The following is a 23,881-nucleotide window of genomic DNA, read 5'->3' as shown; positions in this document are numbered from 1 at the left end:
TTCATGTCGGTACGTTTCCGGCTGGTTTTGTCCAGGTGCTGTTTTCACCCGTGTTTTGTGGCAACCGTTATTGTTCGCACATTGGTACTGTTACTTGTGCTATTTTCTTGAGTAAAGTGCGTTGTTCACTCATCTCTGCTCTCCTGCGCCTGACTTCATGCACCAGCTACACCCACCGCCTGACATGAAGAAACTTTCAAAGTTCTTGAAATGTTCTGCATTGACTGACCTTCATGTCTAAAAGTAATGATGGACTGTCGTTTCTCTTTGCTTATTTGATCGGCTCTTGCCATAATATGGACTTGGTTTTTTACCAAATAGGGCTATCTTCTGCATACCCTCCCTACCTTGTCACAACACAACTGGTTGGCTCAAATGCATTAAGAAGGAAAGAAATTCCACAAATTAACTTTTAACAAGGCACACCTGTTAATTGAAATGCATTCCAGGTGACTACCTCATGAAGCTGGTTGAAAGAATGCCAAAAGTGTGCAAAGCTGTCATCAAGGCAAAGGGTGACTATTTGAAGATTCTCAAATATTAAATATATTATATATAAAAGTTTGATACTTTTTTGGTTACTACATGATTCCATGTGTGTTATTCATAGTTTTGATGTCTTCAGTATTATTCTACAATTTATAAAATAATACAATAAAAAATAAAAAAATTGAATAAGTAGGTGTTCTAAAACTTTTGAGCGGTAATGTATGTAGTGTAGCATTCTGGTACTCCAGTGAGGGCCTTCTTTTGTGAATGAGTGAGGTCTCTTTGGTTTTAATGGAGTAATGGTCCCTCCTTCTATTGGATTATGGAAGAGATTTCATGTGATATTAATCTGAGCAGACGGCAGACAGGCAGTCCTTGACTAGCGACTAGCGGAGCGCTGTTGTGTCGCTGACGGAGTGACTCCCCGGCACAGTTCTCTACAGCTCTGTCTGGTCCACAACAGTCTCTACAGCTCTGTCCAGTTCACACCGCTCTCTACAGCTCTGTCCAGTTCACACCGCTCTCTACAGCTCTGTCCAGTCCACATCGCTCTCTACAGCTCTGTCCGGTCCACACAACTCTCTAAAGCTCTATCCAGTCCACACTGCTCTCACCAGCTCCAGGGTAAAGAGACTGGTATAGTCTTTCCTCTCTGCAAAGATGAACCTCTTCTGCTTCTCTCTGGTAAGGCTCAACTTTCTTTTTCTACCTCTCCTCAGAGTGTAGGGCTTCTCTCTCTCAGATGTGTCTGTGTGTTGAGGAGGGGCTGATGTGTTCCTAAAAATACAGCACACTGGCATAGCACAACTTGCCACACCAAAAAATACATGAACAAATCATAAGCCATGATTGTTCATTTTTTTTACGACAGGAAATTCGTTTTAAAACATTTTTCTCTCTGCCCCTTGGACTTTGCGCTACGCCACTGGAGAGGCATGGCTTGATTTGGTTGTGGATTTGAGCCAAGCAGGACACAAACGGACTAGGATTTCTGTGGGGCTTTACTTCAGTGTCTTTTGATGAATTTTATGGTGCTATAAAATCTCCTTTTAAAATGGCTGTTGTAGTCTTTGGAAGGAGTACAATTGTGTCTTGTACTGTACATTTCTGTGATTGTGTATGGAAGCAACTAAGGGATGCTATTACTGTAATTACACTAGAGTGTAGCTTTGATGGGTTGTTTTTGGGATGACACAGATATGGGAGTTTTCATAGAAAGTAAATAAATCACAAGCACAACTGTATTAGAGGAGTATGTTGCTGTAGCCTACCAAGTCCTCTCCTTGGCCAGATGTTAGGGATGTTGAACACAGTTATTATTGACCTACTTGTCCTCAGAACTGATCCAAGATCAGCAGATTGATGAAGCGTGATTGCTGCTTCAGGCTTTTGATTGCAGATTTGTTGTTTCTATTGTTATTCACCATCATGTGTACATCTTCTACGGAATAGTTCACAATACATAGTAGTGGCCCAGATGTAATGGATCAAGACAGTTCTACAGGTGCTGCTGACAGATTGTCTTTTTACATTGAACTAAAATATAAACGCAACATGAAGCAATTTCATCGATTTTACTGAGTTACAGTTCATATAAGGAAATCAGTCAATTGAAATAAATGTATTAGACCGTAATCTCTGGATTTCACATTACTGGGAAAACAGATATGAAGCTGTTGGTCACAGATACCTTATAAAGAAAGTAGGGGCGTGGATGAGAAAACCAGTCAGTATCCGGTGTTACCACCATTTGCCTCATGCAGGGCGACACATCTCCTTCACATAGAATTGATTGATTGTGGCCTGTGGAATGTTGTCCCACTCCTCTTCAATGGCTTTTCAGAGTCAAGGAATTGTGTACAAATCCATTCGACATGGGGCTGTGCATTATCACGCTGAAACATGAGGTGATGGTGGCGGATGAATGGAACGACAATGGGCCTCAGGATCTCGTCACGGTATGTCTGTGCATTTAAATTGCCATCGATAAAATGCAACTGTGTTCGTTGTTTGTAGCTTATGCCTGCCAATGCCATAACCCCACCGCCACCATGGGGTACTCTGTTCACAACGTTGACATCAGCAAACTGCTCGCCCACACAATGCAATACATGCTGTCTGCCATCTGCCTGGGACAGTTGCAACTGGGACTCATCCGTGAAGAGCACACTTCTCCAGCATGCCAGTGGACATCAAAGGTAAACATTTGCCCACTGAAGTCGGTTACGACGCCGAATTGCAGTCAGGTGAAGACCCTGGTGAGAACGACGAGCATGCAGATGAGCTTCCGTAAGATGGTTTCAGACAGTTTGTGCAAACCCACAGTTTTATCAGCTGTCCAGGTGGCTGGTCTCAGACTATCCCAGATGTGGAGGTCCTGGGCTAGCGTGGTTAGACGTGGTCTGCGGTGTGGCATTGTGTTGGGTGACAAAACTGCACATTTTAGAGTGGCCTTTTATTGTCCCTGGCACAATCCTGTGTAAGGATCATGCTGTTTAATCATCTTCTTGATATGCTACACCTGTCAGGTGGATGGATTACAGTATCTTGGCAAAGGAGAAATGCTTACTGACAAATTTGAGAAAAACAAGCTTTTTGTGCATATGGAACATTTCTGGGATCTTTTATTTCAGCTCCTGAAACATGGGTCCAACAACAGTTTACAGTTGCGTTTATATTTTTGTTCAGTGTAAAAATAATTCAATCAAGAGATGGTAATCCATAGAGATATCTGATCAAATCTTATCAACCTTCCCCCAAGACGCAAGAAATCTCAAACAGGTCTTTGTTGCTAGATTAGCGCAGCAGTCTACAGTGTGTCTCCTGATTGTGTCTGTGATTGTGTGTGTGTGTGTCCAGGAGGGTTCTATGGGCAGTCTGTATGAGGCTGTGCAGGACTCCAGTGATGCCCAGGTCTACACCATCCCCAGCCGTTCCTCCAGCCGTTCCTCCAGCCGCTCCTGTAGCCCCGCAGTGCTGCTGAATGAAAACCCCAAGTTACGTGGCTCGGGACGATCCATCTCCATGGTGATTACACACACATACCTAAAACATACCAAATGCTAAAATCTGTAGCTCCTCTTTTCTGTGCCCCCAACATACTCACTGATTAGTGCATTCATGGCAGGATATTGTCAACTATATTGTGTATAATTTATATAATGCCATGTCATGGGTATAAATTAGCCATCTGGACAAAACCAGAGCTAGATCTTGTGGGGTACCTGTTCTCGCAGGAGTTGAGATTTGTGGTCTGCCAGAGGATTAGATTAGACCCAAACAATAAAGCTCATTATTCAATTATGAAGATGAAAACAATCCATTGACAGCTGGCCCTGTCAATGGACCATCAGCCGCCAATCCATTCTGCTCTGCTAAGATAACGTGGACATCACAACCAATAATTTTGTCATGTTTAAGCAAATGTTTTCTTGACAACAGGCAAACTCTTCCACGTGTTTACATTTTTTATTGAACCTTTATTTAACTAGGCAAGTCAGTTAAGAACAAATTATTATTTACAATGACGGCCAAACCTGGAGGACACTGGCCCAATTATGCGACGCCCTATGGGACTCCCAATCACGGCCGGATGTGATACAGCCTGGATACAAACCAGGGACTGTAGTGACGCCTCTTGCACTGAGATGCAGTGCAGTGCCTCAGTGCCTTAGACCGCTGCACATCTCGGGAGCACATACAGTATAAGCATGTAGAATCAAAGATTGATACGGTTGTCTTTTGCTTTCAGGAGATCTCCCAGGTGCAGAACAACACCAACAAGAAGAAAAGAAGGTGAGTTCATGTCATACTTTGCTCAGATCGGTTTCTATTGACAGAGTGTGCATGCAGGGTAGTGTATCCATAATAAAAAGCACATGGGAGTGGAGCAGCCCTGAGTTCAGCCTTCAGTCAGTAGAGTTAAATGTCTCCAAAGGCGCTCTAATCTCCCAAGGGATAATACTTTAAGTCGCAAATCTTTACCAAGCTTCCTGCCTTTCTGCCCCTATGTAAAGTCGCAAATCTTTACCAAGCTTCCTGCCTTTCTGCCCCTATGTAGATTTCACACTGTAAGCCCCCCAAGCATCTGTCTATTTATACAATGCTCTCTAAAGCAAAGGATTGGAAAGGAAGGAACATCGCAATCCAAATCAATTACACACTGGAAAATTTCATTTTCATTTCGGTGTCACTTGTCAAACCAATCTTATGTGATCAGATGAAAATGAGGCCCTGTTATGTTGGTTGCCAAGAAAGCAGGAGGCACAGGGCTCTGTGCTAGTTTGAGTAAGTGGATTCGAGCCCATCCACGTACTCTACAAATCTCAGTCAACACCTTTGGCTTCTCTAATTGATGTCCCACTTCAAAAGCTACACAAGCAGCACTTAAGAGCAATCTCTATGTCCTTTATGGTTTTAGACAGCTATAAACTGCAAAGACAAATGTTGAACCACAACAACTTACATGATTGAATTATATGGGAATTCTCTCTCACTTGAAGACATACCAGGACTTTCTTTAAATACATCTATAGCAGTAGACCACAATATGGTTCCCAGCCCCTTGGTAATAAAATTGTGTTGTTGTTAGACTGGGGATTAAAACAATATCCACTTAAAATGTAGTCAGATATAATGCAATGATCCCTGGGACTTGCTGTCTTAAGTGCACAGTATCCCTTTGGGTCAATCAGGTTGTTGAAATGGCAGATTGTGGCTTTAATCCTGTAATTTATCTGCCCTTTAATTTCAGAACACATGTATCCAAATCAGCATCAGATAACGGAACATTGGGTATGTATAATAAAGGTCTGCTTGTGAGGCGTACTTGATGAAAAGAGAAGTGATAGTCAGGCAGATTTTTTTCAATACTTTTTTATTTTTTCCACCTTTTTTTTAACCAGGTAGGCTTGTTGAGAACAAGTACTCATTTACAACTGTGACCTGGCCAAGATAAAGCAAAGCAGTGCAACACAAACAACAACACAGAGTTACACATGGAATAAACAAATATACAGTCAATAATAAAATAGAAAAAAGTCTATATACAGTGTGTGCAAATGAGGTAGGATAAGGGAGGTAAGGCAATAAATAGGCCATAGTGGAGAAATCATTGCAAAATAGCTATTAAACACTGGAGTGGTAGATGTGCAGAAGATGAGTGTGCAAGTAGAGATACTGGGGTGCAAATAAATCAAATAAATAACAGTATGGGGATGAGGTAGTTGGATGGGCTATTTACAGATGGGCTATGTACAGGTGCAGTGATCTGTGAGCTGCTCTGACAGCTGGTGCTTAAAGTTAGTGAAGGAGATATGAGTCTCCAGCTTCAGTGATTTTTGCAGTTCGTTCCAGTCATTGGCAGCAGAGAACTGGAAGGACTGGCGGCCAAAGGAGGAATTGGATTTGGGGGTGATCAGTGAAATATACCTGCTGGAGCGCGTGCTACGAGTGGGTGCTGCTATGGTGACCAGTGAGCTGAGATAAGGCGGGGCTTTACCTAGCAAAGACTTATAGATGACCTGGAGCCAGTGGGTTTGGCGACGAATATGAAGCGAGGGCCAGTTAACGAGAGCATACAGGTCGCAGTGGTGGGTAGTATATGGGGCTTTGGTGACAAAACGGATGGCACTGTGATAGACTGCATCCAATTTGCTGAGTAGAGTGTTGGAGGCTATTTTGTAAATGACATCTCCGAAGTCAAGGATCGGTAGGATAGTCAGCTTTACGAGGGTATGTTTGGCAGCATGAGTGAAGGAGGCTTTGTTGCGAAATAGGAATTCTAGATTTAATTTTGGATTGGAGATGCTTAACGTGAGTCTGGAAGGAGAGTTTACAGTCTAATCAGACACCTAGGTATTTGTTGTTGTCCACATATTCTAAGTCAGAACCGTCCAGAGTAGTGATGCTGGACAGGCGGGCAGGTGTGGGCAGCGATCAGTTGAAGAGCATGCATTTGGTTTAACTTGCATTTAAGAGCAGTTGGAGGCCACGGAAGGAGAGTTGTATGGCATTGAAGCTCGTCTGGAGGTTAGTTAACACAGTGTCCAAAGAAGGGCCAGTATACAGAATGGTGTCGTCTGCGTAGAGGTGGATCAGAGAATCACCAGCAGCAAGAGTGTGTGACTAAATTATATACTATACCACGAAGAACAAAAATACAATTTTATAGAATTTTTTATTTTACCCTTATTTTACCAGGTAAGTTGACTGAGAACACATTCTCATTTATAGCAACGACCTGGGGAAGAGTTACAGCGGAGAGGAGGGGGGATGAAATTAGTCAATTGGAGGCTGATGGTATGAGGGCCAGATTGGGAATTTAGCCAGGACACCGGGATGAACACCCCTACTCTTACAATAAGTGCCATGGGATCTTTAGTGAACACAGAGAGTCAGGACACTCGTTTAACGTCCCATCTGAAAGACGATCAATCAACAGTTTAGCATTAGCCAGACACACATTTTCAACCGAATAGTCAAACATGAGCAATGCACAGACAAACAGTTACATTGCCAAGAGAGCATTGCACCAAAACCTCTTAATGTTTTTGTGCTGAATGAGGTAAAAAGATCACTGGCACTTGTCCCAGGAGTCTACTACAGTATTTTGTTGCAAAACTTGTTTGAGGGAGGAGGACACATTCAAAAATAAAATTGGAAAGCTTAAACTCTCCTAGCCAGCCACGGTAACCTACTTGGCTGTCTGTGGTACTTAGGGCCTCCATTTTGTTTTCACTGTGGCCTGACCTGAACTTGGTCAGCCAAATAAACCCTTAACAGTTTTGATTTCTCTCCCTGCAGATCATGCCGCTGCCAGCGGCAATGCTGCTCTCTGGCTGCCCGCCAAAGTCCCTCCAGAAAACGATTTAGATTTAGTCCACATTGAGAACAATCAAAACAAAGGTAAATTGTTTGGGGATTTTGAGGTTAAGCGGATCTATTCACATGCTTTCATTTAGACACTCCACCACATGGGATCTGGCTGTGGCGTCACTTGAGTGTGACCTACAGTTTTCAAGTGTCTGAGATTTCCATAGCACCCAAATCCCTCTTATGTAGAGTGTTGTGCAGACTGGAGCTTTTCTTAACACACTTGGCTGTCAGGCCTTGGATGAATTACAGTGCATTCAGAAAGTATTCAGACCCCTTCACTTTTTCTACGTTTTCTTACGTTACAGCCTTATTCTAAAATAGATTTTAAAAAATCCCTGTCATCAATCTACACACAATACCCCATAATAACAAAGCAAAAAAATATTTTTAGAAATGTTTGTAAAAAAAATAATAATTATATATCGCATTTACATAAGTATTCAGACCCTTTACTCAGAACTATGTTGAAGCATCTTTGGCAGTGATTACAGCCTTCTTGGGTATGACGCTACAAGCTGGGCACACCTGTATTTGGGGAGTTTCTCCCATTCATATCTGCAGATCCTCTCAAGCTCTGTCAGGTTGGATGGGGAGCGTCGCTGCACAGCTATTTTCAATTCTCTCCAGAGATGTTCGATTGGGTTCAAGTCCAGGCTCTGGCTGGGCCACTCAAGGACATCCAGAGACTTGTCCCAAGCCACTCATGCGTTGTCTTTGCTGTGTGCTTAGGGTCATTGTGAACTTTCACCCCCAGTCTGAAGCCTGAGCGCTCTGGAGCCAGTTTTAATCAAGGATATCTCTACTTTGCTCCGTTCATCTTTCCCTCGATCCTGACTAGTCTCCCAGCCCCTGCCGCTGAAAAACATCCCCACAGCATGATGCTGCCACCAACATGCTTCAACGTAGGGATGGTACCAGGTTTCCTCCAGATGTGACGCTTGGCATTCAGGCCAAATAGTTCAAGCTTGGTTTCATCAGACAAGAGTATCTTGTTCCTCATGGTTTGAGAGTCCTTCAGGTGCCTTTTGGAAAATTCCAAGCGGGCTGTCATGTGCCTTTTACTGAGGAGTAGCTTCCGTCGGGCCACTCTACCATAAAGGCCTGTTTGGTGGAGTGCTGCAGAGATGGTTGTCCTTCTGGAAGGTCCTCCCATCTCCACAGAGGAACTCTGAAGCTCTGTCAGAGTGACCATCGGGTTCTTGGTCACCTCCCTGACCAAGGCCCTTCTCCTCCGATTGCTCAGTTTGGCTGGGCAGCCAGCTCTAGGAAGAGTTTTGGTGGTTCCAAACTTCTTCCATTTAAGAATGATGGAGGCCACTGTGTTCTTGGGGACCTTCAATGCTGCAGACATTTTTTGATACCCTTCCCCAGATCTGTGCCTCGACACAATCCTGTCTCGGGGCTCTACGGACAATTCCTTCGACCTCATGGCTTGGTTTTTGCTCTGACATGCACTGTCAACTGTGGAACCTTATATAGACAGGTGTGTGCCTTTATAAATCATGTCCAATCAATTGAATTTACCACAGGTGGACTCCAATCAAGTTGTTGAAACATCTCAAGGATGATCAATGGAAACAGGATGCACCTGAGCTCAATTTCGAGTCTCATAGCAAATGTTCTGAATACTTATGTAAATAAGGTATATATATTTTTAAAAATTATACATTTGAAAAAAAATCTAAAAACCTGTTGTCGCTTTGACATTATTGGGTATTATGTGTAGATTGATGAGGAAAATGGTTTATTTAATACATTTTAGAGTAAGGCTGTAACGTAACAAAATGTGGAAAAAGTCAAGGGGTCTTGTAATGAGTGCGTGTCGGTGGCAGGGAAGTCAGGCGCAGGGAAACGAACTTGGTATATACGGAGTCGTTTAATAAGTGCTCATAAACACCAAAAACCAAAATATACAAAAAATAATAAGTGGGTACAAAACCCGTCGCACACCGACACATGACTAGCACAACACATACAATAAACAATCTCCAACAAGGACATGAGGGGAAACAGAGGGTTTAATACACAACATGTAATTGATGAGATTGGAAACGGGTGTGAAGGACGACAAGACAATTTAACCAGGAAGGGCTCATTGAGATTTGAAATCTCTTTTTCAAGAGCGTCCTGGCCAAGATACGCAGCACCATGTCATTACAAAAATTACAGACAGACAACATGAAAAACTACAAGTAATCTAATAAAAACCATAGAATTCACAAGAGTATAACAAAATCAAAAACAGAAAATTAAAAACATTGACAGGTCAGGGAATCAGTCTCAAAATCATTCATCAGTGATTTAAAAATACCAATCGGGAAAAGTTCTTCCAGTTTAAAAGTATTTTGTAAGGCGTTCCAAGACGATGGCGCAGAGTACATAAAAGACCTTTTAACAAATTCAGTTCGGACATTTCTGAACACTAAAATGCCCAAATAAAAAGGTAGTAAACCCAAAATGGCTTTGTAAATAAAAGTATACCAGTGACTGAGCCTACGAGTGACTAGAGAAGGCCAGCCAACCCTGATATACTTATATTTACAAAGCCATTTAGGGTTTACTACCTTTTTATTTGGGCATTTTAATTGTTCAGAAATGTGGTAGGTACTCTCTTCGTTCGCTGGACTTTATCCTGCTAACTGTTCCAAATGTCCGAACTGAATTTGGTGTCAATTGGTGTCAATTGATCTCAAACACTGAGCGGAAGCATTCATATATAAAATATCCCTATAGTCTAGTAAAGGCATAAATGTAGCTGATACTAGCCTCCTTATGAATGGACACGAGTTTATATCTCAAAATAAAAGTCTCAATCACAGTGCTATATTGGAACATTACTATCAAGGTTTAGGAGTTTAGAGAGACTTCTGACTGGTGTGACTCTGTTGTTCAGAGATGGTCAAGCCCATGCTCAGAACTGAGGTCCAGGATAAAGCCATGATCAGAACCGATGTCAAGACCAAAGGGGGAAGAGGAGGACGCAAGTCGAGCATAAAGAAGAATGAAAAACCACCAACCCCACCAACTCAGGTTGGGGAAAATAACTATCCTTCACTTTGTCCAGTACCATGAGCTTATACAATTTATTTACAATTTACGTATTTCTATTTGCTCTATCTATTTTTTCCTAAAGTTGATTTAATAAATGTTTTCTTTCTGTTGTTGTATGTAGATGGTGAGTTACGAGGGGTGGGCTCAGAATCCAGACAGGCGCAACAGCCGGCAGAGAGACCTGGTGAGTGATCGGCCCAGCAGCAGACTCCATGCTGCCCATCCCAGCCCAGAGTTTTACGGTTTAATAATAGGACGGCGGTCTGCCTGTTTTCACATCCAAAGAGCCTCTTGGCTTTAAATTGGGCAATCACTTAACACAAATGCTGATTAAGTTTCAATGCTGTACAGATGGCTCAGCTGGGAGATGGGTACCACTATGCTCCCATAATCTCTGGGCCACATGGCAAAGAGGGGTGGGTTGTTGGGGTGGCACCATGGGAGTGCCAAGGGAGTGTCTACTCTCACTAATTCACAGTGTGGTCCAGACATGGTATTGCTTGCCAATGGTGTTGGAGTGGATCCACATTTGGGCACTCAGAGCCTCTCTCAGTCGCTGTGTTGGCAGCTTGGCACAGATGCTAACAAGACTAGTGCAGTATGCTGGTATCCGAAAATGGGATTTGGACACCAGTAATGCCAGCATCTCACCCAGAGAAAATGCATGACTAGCTGTTCATAATACTAACCCGTAAAACCACCATAAGACAAGACTGAGCTTTTTGAACCTGACAATAGCTAGGTTTCCATCCAATTGGCGACATGTTTTCACACCAATAGACATACTCTAGAATCCACATAAAGAACATCTGTGCATTTTTCCACCAGTGGTGTTTCCACCGGATTGACTTTTTGCAGATACAAATCAGTGCGTGATGACATTTTGCACACAACATGTACATCTTCTCTTAAGATTTCATGTACCTAAAGTTCCAAATGTTTCCATCACATTTTCAACTCTACCAATAGTTTTGTCACAAACTGTTGCGTTACATAGCAAATAGGCCTTCTCTGGTCTTGGCACGTGTGCTCTAGCCAACAGCTCGCAGATACAGTGCAGGTAGGCTGTGTGGGTATAGTCTACATCAGTGGTTCCCCAAATATGTTTTGTAGTTGTAGGAACTCAATCCAATTTTCAATTTACTCTTCAAAGTTGTAATAGTATAATGCACAACATGCAATGTCGGGCATTGCATTCCTTAGAGAGCAATTTATAACTTGTCAGAATTTATTTATTTTTATTTTTTATTTTAACTTTATTTAACTAGGCAAGTCAGTTAAGAACAAAATCTTTGTTTCAAGGACGGCCTAGGAACACTGGGTTAACTGCCTTGTTCAGGGGCAGAACGACAGATTTTCACCTTGTCAGCTCGGGGATTCGATCCTGCCGCCCCAGGTACCCTAGTGGTTAGAGCGTTGGACTTGTAACCGAAAGGTTGCAAGATCTAATCTCCAAGGTGATAATCTGTGTCCAGATCAACTAGCCCATGTCAGCTAAGTTTTTTTAGCCAGGTTTTTTATCCCATAGATTTGGTTGTGTTGTTCGAGTCACTCAAATATCACATTAATAAACAGACATGGCAAAATGTATAGAATAATTGCAAGAAAACTAGCTTCAAAACAACGAAAAAGTTGGTCTACATGATGAGATTATTATTGATAAGAGCGAGAAAATGTGTATTTGTCAGACGGCTGTCAAGCGTCGATCATCATGTCACCAGAACAAGACCCTCAAAATGTATTGAGAAGGAGCATCAAGATCACAGTGTATTTACCACCCTCTGATGTTCATCAAACTTATTTGATCTGTAGCCTAATAAACTGCATGGTTTCCCGAGTCATAGTGGGATGAGAACCACACACCATATCATCGCGTTACTCCAAGTTTACTTAGATATGATGGTTATTACATCAGTATTGGCTCATAAAGGCATTTCCACCATTTCAACTGCCATTTCTGTCCTAATTGATTTTATCGACACAAAAGATCCAACCGTGTCGAAAGAACAAATTATCTGTCAGCATTTATAAACTTGTACCGAAACTTCCTGTTTTCATCACAGTTGTCATATTATTATAACTTTTTATATGATGACTTTAGTTGGATAAAAACTGTGAATGGAAATGTGGTTATTGACAACCTCCAAAACGGACGTTTTTATTATGTGTTTGATTTTTGTGACGCTCCAGATTGTCCATGCCAACGGGGAAGTGGCCAGGCCCAGAGTGCCAATCAAAAGGAGTCCAAAGCCTGGGAGTCAAAAACCTGGGAATCAGAAGACTTGGAAGAAAGGGAGTGCAAAAAATGAAAAAGAATGGGCCAAGAAAAATCAGGACACCACACGAAGTAAGGAACTCAGAAAATCTACCACAGACCACGACACTTATGGTCTTCTTGATCATATTGACATAGATAGTAACAACATGACAAAGCATGACAAAACATGTGTTCTATACAATTTTGATGAATATCGCTAATTTGTCAGATGTTCATTTCTGTACCCTTCTTCTCCGGTCACTACCCAGCAGGGCCCATCCCAGTGATGGCAGGACCGTATCTGGATGTGGTCCGGAGGTCAGCTGCTGATTGTGAGTCTGTACTACCATCAGCCCAGGAGAATGTTACCCTAGCCCCGGGTGCCATGGAGCTGAGGACCGGGCCTGGAGGCCCTGGAGCTCATCCTAGGAACCATTGCTGGAGTAACCCAGCTGAGAACGCTCCGGCCTGTGGGACGTCCTACCACATCTGCCGCAGGCCCCTCACAGAGTACCCCGTTTATGCCCATGACTACACCCTGCCCCGGGCCAAGGACAAACACCAGGAGGTGTACCAAGATGAAAGCCTGAAACGGGACCCCTCGCCCCAGGGTGTCCCCCTCTCTGTTACTGATGTGGACCTCTGCAACCCTAATGTGAGTTAATGGCAAAAAACAACATAGCCATCTGTTAAAGTAGATTATAGTAGATGATATAGTATATCTGTAATAGACTGGGAATATTGTGGACATTTTTGTTCCAATCTATACCCTACTCCAAATGCCTTGGAACGAACCAATCATTACATTCCATTGAAATAGATGATTTGTTTTTATTTTAACCCATAGTAGGTGACTGCTATAAAAACTATGGTTTGGTAAACAAACACTAAGAAAGAGGATGGGCTCACATGCACTCATTGAGATATTTCTATACATGCAGTATACTGTATCAATCTGAAATTCAGTGAGCACATGCTCTGAGTGCTTTGTGTGAGACAAAACTGTTGTTTGGAGTTTACGTGACACTGGGGCAGATTATTTCAGATTACTCCAGTGTTGTGATTGCATAGGCTCCTATAGATTGATTTTTTTTTTTGGTTCCTGGAGAGGGATCAACACCTATTGGTTACAGTTCATTGAAGGCAAAACTAGGAAAAAGGAGTGGCTAGTGTTTGGACAAATGTTTATCTTTAGGAATCTGTAATATGGCTATTTAAGATTTTTCTTTCTAATAAACAGGGTTATAAAATATAAAATAGGGCCATGTCTAAAAATATAGGATTATACTGTATCTGTCAACAGCATCAATTGGAAAAATAAACATTCCTAATGTCACAGTAGGAGTGTTTAGGGTGTTCCATTCTAAATCAATGTGTGTGTACTGTAGATACATTTCCACTGCATGCTACCCTCTAGTAACTTAATGTACAGTCGTGGCCAAAAGGTTTGAGAATGACACAAATATACATTTTCAAAGTCTGCTGCCTCAGTTTGTATGATGGCAATTTGCATATACTCCAGAATGTTATGAAGAGTGATCAGATGAATTGCAATTAATTGCAAAGTCCCTCTTTGCCATGCAAATGAACTGAATCCCCCAAAAACATTTCCACTGCATTTTAACCCTGCCACAAATGGACCAGCTGACATCATGTCAGTGATTCTCTCGTTAACACAGGTGTGAGTGTTGACGAGGACAAGGCTGGAGATCACTTTGTCATGCTGATTGAGTTCGAATAACAGACTGGAAGCTTCAAAAGGAGGCTGGTGCTTGGAATCATTGTTCTTCCTCTGTCAAACATGGTTACCTGCAAGGAAACACGTGCCATCTCATCATTGCTTTGCACAAAAAGGGCTTCACAGGCAAGGATATTGCTGCCAGTAAGATTGCACCTAAATCAACCATTTATCGGATCATCAAGAACTTCAAGGAGAGCGGTTCAATTGTTGTGAAGAAGGCTTCAGGACACCCAAGAAAGTCCAGCAAGCGCCAGGACCGTCTCCTAAAGTTGATTCAGCTGCGGGATRGGGGCACCACCAGTACAGAGCTTGCTCAGGAATGGCAGCAGGCAGGTGTGAGTGCATCTGCACGCGCAGTGAGGTGAAGACTTTTGGAGGATGGCCTGGTGTCAAGAAGGGTAGCAAAGAAGCCACTTCTCTCCAGGAAAAACATCAGGGACAGACTGATATTCTGCAAAAGGTACAGGGATTGGACTGCTGAGGACTATTGTTTGGGGCATCCGGAAAAAAGCTTGTCTGGAGAAGGCAAGGTGAGCGCTACCATCAGTCCTGTGTCATGCCAACAGTAAAGCATCCTGAGACCATTCATGTGTGGGGTTGCTTCTCAGCCAAGGGAGTGGGCTCACTCACAATTTTGCCTAAGAACACAGCCATGAATAAAGAATGGTACCAACACATCCTCCGAAAGCAACTTCTCCCAACCATCCAGGAACAGTTTGGTGACGAAGAATGCCTTTTCCAGCATGATGGAGCACCTTGTCATAAGGGAAAAGTGATAACTAAGTGGCTCGGGGAACAAAACATAAATATTTTGGGTCCATGGCCAGGAAACTCCCCAGACCTTAATCCCATTGAGAACTTGTGATCAATCCTCAAGAGGCGGGTGGACAAACAAAACCCCACAAATTCTGACAAACTCCAAGCATTGATTATGCAAGAATGGGCTGCCATCAGTCAAGATGTGGCCCAGAAGTTAATTGACAGCATGCCAGGGCAGATTGCAGAGTTCTTGAAAAAGAAGGGTCAACACTGCAAATATTCATGTAATTGTCAATAAAAGCCTTTGACACTTATGAAATGTTTGTAATTATACTTTAGTATTCCATAGTAACATCTGACAAAAATATCTAAAGACACTGAAGCAGCAGACTGTGGAAATTCATATTTGTGTCATTCTCAAAACTTTTGGCCACAACTGTAGGACTAGTTGATGAAAATAATTTCTTGCAACATTTAAGAACAATCATGAAAAACTGCTGAGTATTTATTTCCAAGGGTCTGCCTGGAGGGTCTGAAGAAATAGATTAGAAACTGTAATCCTGGACTGAGACAAGCATTCCTGATTGCAAGCAGTGTGGGATTAGGGAATGTTATTGTCCATAGACTTCTATTATTTGCCATTGGTCAATTGTAGCTCTGCAATGTAAACATTTAATTTAATCCCCTTCCTATAACATCAGAGGACTGATTATACAGATATACAGTTGAAGTCGGAAGTTTACATATACCTTAGCCAAATACATTTAAACTCAGTTTTCACAATTCCTGACATTAAATCCTAGTAAAAATTCCCTGTTTTAGGTCAGTTACAATCACCACTTTTATTTTAAGAATGGGAAATGTCAGAATAATAGGAGAGAATGATTTATTTCAGCTTTTATTTCTTTCATCACATTCCAAGAGGGTCAGAAGTTTACATACACTCAATTAGTATTTGGTAGCATTGCCTTGAAATTGTTTAACTTGGGTCATTTCGGCCCATTCCTCCTGACAGAGCTGGTGTAACTGAGTCAGGGTTGTAGGCCTCCTTGCTCGCACACGCTTTTTCAGTTCTGCCCAAAGATTTTCTATAGGATTGAGGTCAGGGCTTTGTGATGGCCACTCCAATACCTTGACTTTGTTGTCCTTAAGCCATTTTGCCACAACTTTGGAAGTATGCCTGGGTTCACTGTCCATTTGGAAGACCCATTTGCAACCAAGCTTTAACTTCCTGACTGATGTCTTGAGATGTTGCTTCAATATATCCACATAATTTCCCTTCTCATGATGTCATCTATTTTGTGAAGTGCACCAGTCCCTCCTGCAGCAAAGCAACAACATGATGCTGCCAACCCCGTGCGTCACGGTTGGGATGGTGTTCTTCAGCTTGCAAGCTTCCCCCTTTTTCCTCCAAACATAACGATGGTCATTATGGCCAAACAGTTCTATTTTTGTTTCATCAGACTAGAGGACATTTCTTAAAAAACTGCGATCTTTGTCCCCATGTTCATTTGCAAACAGTAGTCTGGCTTTTTTATGGCTGTTTTGGAGAAGTGGCTTCTTCCTTGCTGAGCGGCCTTTCAGGTTATGTCAATATAGGACACGTTTTACTGTGGATATAGATACTTTTGTACCTGTTTCCTCGAGCGTCTTCACAAGGTCCTTTGCTGTTGTTCTGAGATTGATTTGCACTTTCCACACCAAAGTACGTTCATCTCTAGGAGACAGAACGCGTCTCCTTCCTGAGCAGTATGACGGCTGCGTGGTCCCATGGTGTTTATACATGCGTACTATTGTTTGTACAGATGAACGTGGTACCTTCAGGCAATTAGAAATTACTCCCAAGGATGAACCAGACTTGTGGAGGTCTACAATTTTTTTCTGAGGTCTTGGCTGATTTCTTTTGAATACAAATCATTAAAATCCAGACTGAAAATATTTACACAAGAAGCAACCTAATATCACACAGTCAACTCTAGTAATTTAGTAAGTTTACCATTCTGCAATTGTCCATGATGTCAAGCAAAGAGGCACTGAGTTTGAAGGTAGGCCTTGAAATACATCCACAGGTGCACCTCCAATTGACTCAAATGATGTAAATTAGCCTATCAGAAGCTTCTAAAGCCATGACATCATTTTCTGGAATTTTCCAAGCTGTTTAAAGGCACAGTTATCTTTGTGTATGTAAACTTCTGACCCACTGGAATTGTGATACAGTCAATTATAATTGAAATAATGTGTCTGTAAACAATTGTTGGAAAAATTACTTGTGTCATGCACAAAGTAGATGTCCTAACCGACTTACCAAAACTATAGTTTGTTAACAAGAAATGTGTGGAGTGGTTGTAAAACGAGTTTTAATGACTCCAACCTAAGTGTATGTAAACTTCCAACTTCAAACTGTAGTACCATGACATGCAAAGAGTTAAACCGTTGCCTATACAACTCCTGCATGCACTCACTTTTTATTTGTTTCTGATGTGAATTTGACCATTATTTGTGAGGACAATGTTGTTTGTTGTTCAATCAACAAATGTTATTTGTCACATACACATGGTTAGCAGATGTTAATGCGAGTGTAGCGAAATGCTTGTGCTTCTAGTTCGCAAGCAGTAATAACCAACAAGTTAATCTAACCTAAACAATTCCACACTACTACCTTATACACACAAGTGTAAGGGATAAAGAATATGTACATAAAGATATATGAATGAGTGATGGTACAGAACGGCATAGGCAAGATGCAGTAGATGGTATAGAGTAAGTATATACATATGAGATGAGTAATGTAGGGTATATAAACATAAAGTGGCATAGTTTAAAGTGGCTAGTGATACATGTATTACATAAAGATGGAAAGATGCAGTAGATGATATAGAGTACAGTATATACAATACATATGAAATGAGTAATGTAGGGTATGTAAACATTATATTTAAGTGGCATTGTTTAAAGTGGCTAGTGATACATTTTTACATAATTTCCATCAATTCCCATTATTAAAGTGGCTGGAGTTGAGTCAGTATGTTGGCAGCAGCCACTAAATGTTAGTGGTGGCTGTTTAACAGTCTGATGGCCTTGAAGATAGAAGCTGTTTTTCAGTCTCTCGCCCTGCTTTGATCTTAATCTGTACTGACCTCGCCTTCTGGATGATAGCGGGGTGAACATGCAGTGGCTCGGGTGGTTGTTGTCCTTGATGATCTTTATGGCCTTCCTGTGACATCGGGTGGTGTAGGTGTCCGGAGGGCAGGTAGTTTGCCCCGGTGATGCGTTGTGCAGACCTCACTACCTCTCTGGAGAGCCTTACGGTTGGTGGCGGAGCAGTTGCCGTAGACAGGCGGTGAACAGCCCGACAGGATGCTCTCGATTGTGCATCTGTAGAAGTTTGTGGAGTGCTTTTGTGTGACAAGGTCCTGAATTTCTTCAGCTCTCTGAGGTTTGAAGGAGGTCGCTGCTTGCGCCTTCTTCACACGCTGTCTGTGTGGGTGGACCAGTTCAAGTTTGTTCCGTGATGTGTACACTTCGAGGATACTTAAAACTTTCCACTTGTCACTAGTGTCCCGTCGATGGTGGGTAGTGGGGGTGTTTCTCTCACATATGGTATTTCCTCTTGTCGCAGATGGTTAGGCGCAGTTGGCAGTGTGTGTTTGCATTTGCGTCGTCTTGTGGACCAATTGGGTCGGTAAGCAATTTGGAGTGGGTCTAAGGGTGTCAGGTAGGGTGGAGGTGATATGGTCTAAGACCTAGTCTCTCCAAAGCACTTCATAATGACGGAATGAGTGCTAGCGGGGCGGTAGTCGTTTAGCTCAGTTACCGTTAAAGTTTCTTGGGAACAGGAACAATGGTGGCCCTCTTGAAGCATGTGGCAACAGCAGACTGGGATATAGGATTGATTGAATATGTCCTTAACACACCAGCCACTGGTCTGCGCATGCTCTGAGGATGCGGGCTGGGACTGCCGTCTGGGCCTGCAGCCTTGCGAGGGTTAACTACGTTTAAATGTTTTACTCAACCTCGGCTGCAGTGAAGGAGAGCCCGCAGGTTTTGGTAGTGGGCCGTGTCAGTGGACTGTATTGTCCTCAAGCGAGCAAAAAAGTTATTTAGTCTGTCCTGGGAGCAAGACATCCTGGTCCGCGATGGGGCTGGTTTTCCTTTTTGTATCCGTGATTGACTGGAGACCTGCCACATACCTCTTGTGTTCTGAGCTGTTGAATTGCGACTCTACTTTGTCTCTATACTGGCACTTAGCTTGTTTGATTGCCTTGCGGAGGGAATAGCTACACTGTTTGTATTCGGTCATTTGTCCGGTCACCTTGCCCTGGTTAAAGCAGTGGTTCGCCGCTTTCAGTTTCACCCGAATGCTGCCATCAATCCCGCGTTTGGGAATGTTTTAATCGTTGCTGTGGTACGACATCGTCAATGCACTTTCTAATGAACTCGCTCACGAATCAGCGTATTCGTCAATGTTGTTGTTGGACGCAATGCGGAACATATCCAATCCACGTGATCGAAGCAGTCTTGAAGCGTGGAGTCAGATTGGTCGGACCAGCCGTTGAACGACCTGAGCGCGGGAGCTTTGTGTTTAGTTTTCTGTTTGTAGCTGGAAGCAACAAATGGAGTCGTGGTCAGCTTTTCGAAAGGAGGGCGGGGGAGGGCCTTATATGCGCCGCGGAAGTTAGTATAACAATGATCCAAGGTTTTACCAGCCCTGGTAGCACAATCGATATGCTGATAGAATTTAGGGAGTTTTGTTTTCAGATTAGCCTTGTTAAAATCCCCAGCTACGATGAATGCAGCCTCAGGGTGTGTGGTTTCCAGTTTACAAAGAGTCAGATAAAGTTCGTTCAGGGCCATCGATGTGTCTGCTTGGGGGGGATATATACGGCTGTGATTATAATTGAAGAGAATTCCCTTGGTAGATAATGCGGTCGACATTTGATTGTGAGGAATTCTAAGTCAGGTGAACAGAATGACTTGAGTTCCTGTATGTTGTTACGATCACACCACGTCTCGTTGATCATAAGGCATACCTCCCCGTCCCTCTTCTTACCAGAAAGATGTTTGTTCCTGTCGGCGCGATGCGTGAAGAAACCAGCTGGCTGCACCGACTCCGTTTAGCGTCTCTCGAGTGAGCCATGTTTCCGTGAAGCAAAGAACGTTACAGTCTCTGTTTCTCTGGAATGCTACCCTTGCTCGGATTTCATCAACCTTGTTGTCAAGAGACTGGACATTGGCGAGTAGTATGCTAGGGAGTGGAGCGCGATGTGCCCGTCTCCGAAGCCTGACCAGAAGACCACTTCGTTTGCCCCTTTTACGGCGTCGTTGTTTAGGGTCGCCGGCTGGGATCAGATCCATTGTACTGGGTGGAAGGCAAAACACAGGATCCGCTTAGGGAGAGTCATATTCCTGGTTGTAATGATGGTGAGTTGACGTTGCTCTTATATTCAGTAGTTCCTCCCGACTGTATGTAATGAAACCTAAGATTACCTGGGGTACCAATGTAAGAAATAACACATAAAAAAAAAAAATACTGCATAGTTTCCTAGGAACGCGGAGCGAGGCGGCCATCTCTGTCGGCGCTGAATACTTTGTAAAAGGCAACAGGATCCTCTCCAAACTGAGGCCTACACGCTTAGAAAAAAGGGTTCCAAAAGGGTTCTTCGGCTGCCCCCATAGGAGAACCAGTTTTGGTTCCAGGTAGAACTCTTTTGGGTTCTTTTAGGTTCTAGATAGCACCTTTTTTTCTACGTGTATAAGTAATGTTGAGAATGACTAACGGTTTGGAACATTCCAATGCAAGGAAGAAGTCATGTAGAAAAGCTTGCTGTGTATCAGGTATGAAGGTAAGACCCAGATGCAGACAACGTCAAATTAACTTGTTATGGCTGCATCCCTTGTTCTGAATTCACGCCTGAAGACATACCCTAATCTAACTGCCTGTAGCTCAGCCCCAGAGGCAAGGATATGCATATTCTTGGTATCATTTGAATGGACACATTCTGAAGTTTGTGGAAATGTTAATTGAATGTAGGAGAATATAACACAGTAGATCTGGTGGAAGAAAAGAGAAAGAGCATACGTTTTCTGTTTTTTTATTGTTGTAGCATCATCTTTCACATGTACTAGAATAGCCACACAGTCAGATAGGATGCTGGAGATAATTTTGATGGATAACACAAGAGGGCAACTGTAGGTGTGCAAAGTTTCAGACTGATAACTTCAGAAATGGGCGAGCTACATGACATTTAGCATGAAGTCACCCAGGTGTCCCACACAAGTTGCCCAAATGTACCCAAGTGGCCGAATTGGTGAAATGACCTATAACTATATACAACAGTGCAAATAACTATATACAACATATCAAAAAGCAATTCTAACACACAAAAAAAATTATACAAATGTTTTAAAAAATATTATTAAAAAATAAAAAATAAATAAAAACAGGGGTAGACCCTTTGGAAGTCCTCTACACAATATTTTGCTGCCTGTGCCATGTCCCATAGCAGTCTCTTTCTGATGTAAAGCAGAGGCAAACTGAACAAGTGGTGCAGGTGATGGGGGACTTCATGCGACACAGAACACAACGACGCCTCCATGCTTTTCCCTTTTGGCCCTGAGGCACAGTCATGCCTGCAGTAATGAACTGTGGCATATGAACACATGTGTGTGTGTTTGCTGTTCTACTCCATTCCATTTGAATAAAAAATATATATATTCTGACACAAAACAAAACAACACACACACACACACACCAACACACACACACACACCACACACACACACACACACACACATCACACACACACAACTGGTTATGGTTCGTACCACATTACATACACTACAGACCACACTAGACCAATGTGTACTTTACACATTTCATTGCAAATTGCAAAAAAAAATATTAAAAAAAAAATATTTTTGCAAAAGAAAAATATATATATATTTATATTTCATAAAACGGCATTAACACTTACCAGTCCAGTAGTACGTCCTGTCCAAGCAGAAACAGCTCCTCAATGTTTGGATCATAACTGTGTTCACTCAAAGATTCCTCAAACAAAAAATCTGTCTCACTTTCCCGATCAATCTCTTGGACTTCGCTTTTCCTGATTTATTCGCCATGATGTCTTCAATGAAATCGTTGAAAAAACACTTTCCAAAACACTGCTGTGCGTAACAAGCGTGACTGCAACTAGTCTGTTGGTCAATGGCGAGAATGAAAATGGATTTTATCAAAGAAAACGGCACTTCATTTGATCACTGGGTCCCTCAGGAAGAGAAATAAGAGCAAGATATCAGAATGTAAGTCATAATTTTACCTTCAGATGTGAATGTGTCAAAACTGTCATGGCGGAAAGTATTTGTTGTTGTTGATCGCTCTTCTCAAACAAAAGCATGGCATTTGTTCTCTGTAATAGCTATTTTAAATCGGAAAACGTAGTTTGATTACCAAGATTCTAATCTTTTGAAGGATGTTACGACGTTGTATTTTTAGTTAGTCACTCTGAAATTTCCCCGGATGTTGATCCCTGTACGGGGATCGCAGCCATAAGAGGTTTTAACAATGGTTTAATATTCCAACAGCGGCAGGCAATAGACAGGTCAAGGCAGGCAGGGGTCAGTAAACCAGAGGTAGGGCAATGGTACCGGATGGCAGGCAGGCTCAGGGTAGGCAGAGGTCAAAAATCCGGAGGTGGGGTAAAGGTACAGGTCGGCAGGCAGGCTCAGGGTCAGGAAAGGCAAGGGTCAAAACCAGGAGAGCGAGAAAAAGAGAGACTGGGAAAAGCAGTCATAAATTGTTGGTTATCTGCACGAACCCGGTCTTCACTATGAGTCATCCATACATCAATTGTCTTAAATCGTTTATTTATTAACTAACTAAATAATCACAGAAATGCACAAACAAACAAGTAGATATGGTTAGAAGGAAATGAGAGGGGAATGTGCCCTAGTGGGCTAAACCGGCATGGCGGCTTGGTGGACAAAGGGAAGTGGGGGTCGACTGAGTTAAAAGACACTACAAAGTTGATAATTATAACAATTGAAATGCTAATCCTTTGCACATGAACGCTCACTCATTCGGGAATAATTGCAATCAATATATATATTTACGCTCAGTGTGTCGTCTTGATCTCTGTTGGAAAGTTTGTTTCTGTTGGAGAGTTTGTCCGCCCTCTCTCTCTCTCTGCCGTGGTTAGAATGTATAGTTCAGAGTAACATTCAGCAATGTTGTTATAGAATAGGTGTTTCGGCGGTTGTCGGTCTTCGCGTTCAATGATTCCAAATTCCTAGCTGCAGACAGTAATTAGTATCAAAGATTTGTTCTTATTCTGTCGGTTAGATAGTCTCAGAGTTTAACCACGTGGTATGGTTAAGAATTCAGCAATGGGCTCAAACCTTAGCCATCTCGTAATTGAGAGAAYCATGGTCTCTACTCAAACCTTWGCCCTCTCGTAATTGAGAGAAACATGGTCTCTACTCAAACCTTTGCCCTCTCGTAATTGAGAGAAACATGGTCTCTACTCAAACCTTTGCCCTCTCGTAATTGAGAGAAACATGGTCTCTACTCAAACCTTAGCCCTCTCGTAATTGAGGGAAGCATGGTCTGAAGTGGGAAAACCCAGGTTGGGGTTTTATTCTGCACATAGTTAGGGGCTGTCCCATGACACCAGGTCATGTCTGTGCTCCTGGGGGCGGGCCAATGACTT

At 42.5% G+C, this 23,881-nt stretch overlaps 1 protein-coding gene across 1 annotated transcript in view; it reads left to right on the top strand.

Moving 5' to 3' along the window:
* Positions 1-1,056: 1,056 nt before the first annotated feature.
* Positions 1,057-23,881, top strand: part of LOC111960736 (SAM domain-containing protein SAMSN-1-like) — a 38,361-nt gene continuing 15,536 nt past the window's right edge. The window contains exons 1-9 of the mRNA XM_023982930.2: positions 1,057-1,173; positions 3,349-3,516; positions 4,241-4,284; positions 5,243-5,283; positions 7,294-7,395; positions 10,259-10,395; positions 10,538-10,600; positions 12,607-12,763; positions 12,943-13,328. Of these exons, the coding sequence (XP_023838698.1) occupies positions 1,150-1,173; positions 3,349-3,516; positions 4,241-4,284; positions 5,243-5,283; positions 7,294-7,395; positions 10,259-10,395; positions 10,538-10,600; positions 12,607-12,763; positions 12,943-13,328 (1,122 nt within the window). The 5' untranslated portion in view covers positions 1,057-1,149. The remainder of the gene's footprint in view (positions 1,174-3,348; positions 3,517-4,240; positions 4,285-5,242; positions 5,284-7,293; positions 7,396-10,258; positions 10,396-10,537; positions 10,601-12,606; positions 12,764-12,942; positions 13,329-23,881) is intronic.

The sequence above is a fragment of the Salvelinus sp. IW2-2015 genome, linkage group LG4p (assembly GCF_002910315.2).
Source record: "Salvelinus sp. IW2-2015 linkage group LG4p, ASM291031v2, whole genome shotgun sequence".
NCBI lineage: Eukaryota > Metazoa > Chordata > Actinopteri > Salmoniformes > Salmonidae > Salvelinus > Salvelinus sp. IW2-2015.
This window is presented reverse-complemented; position numbering and strand designations above follow the sequence as displayed.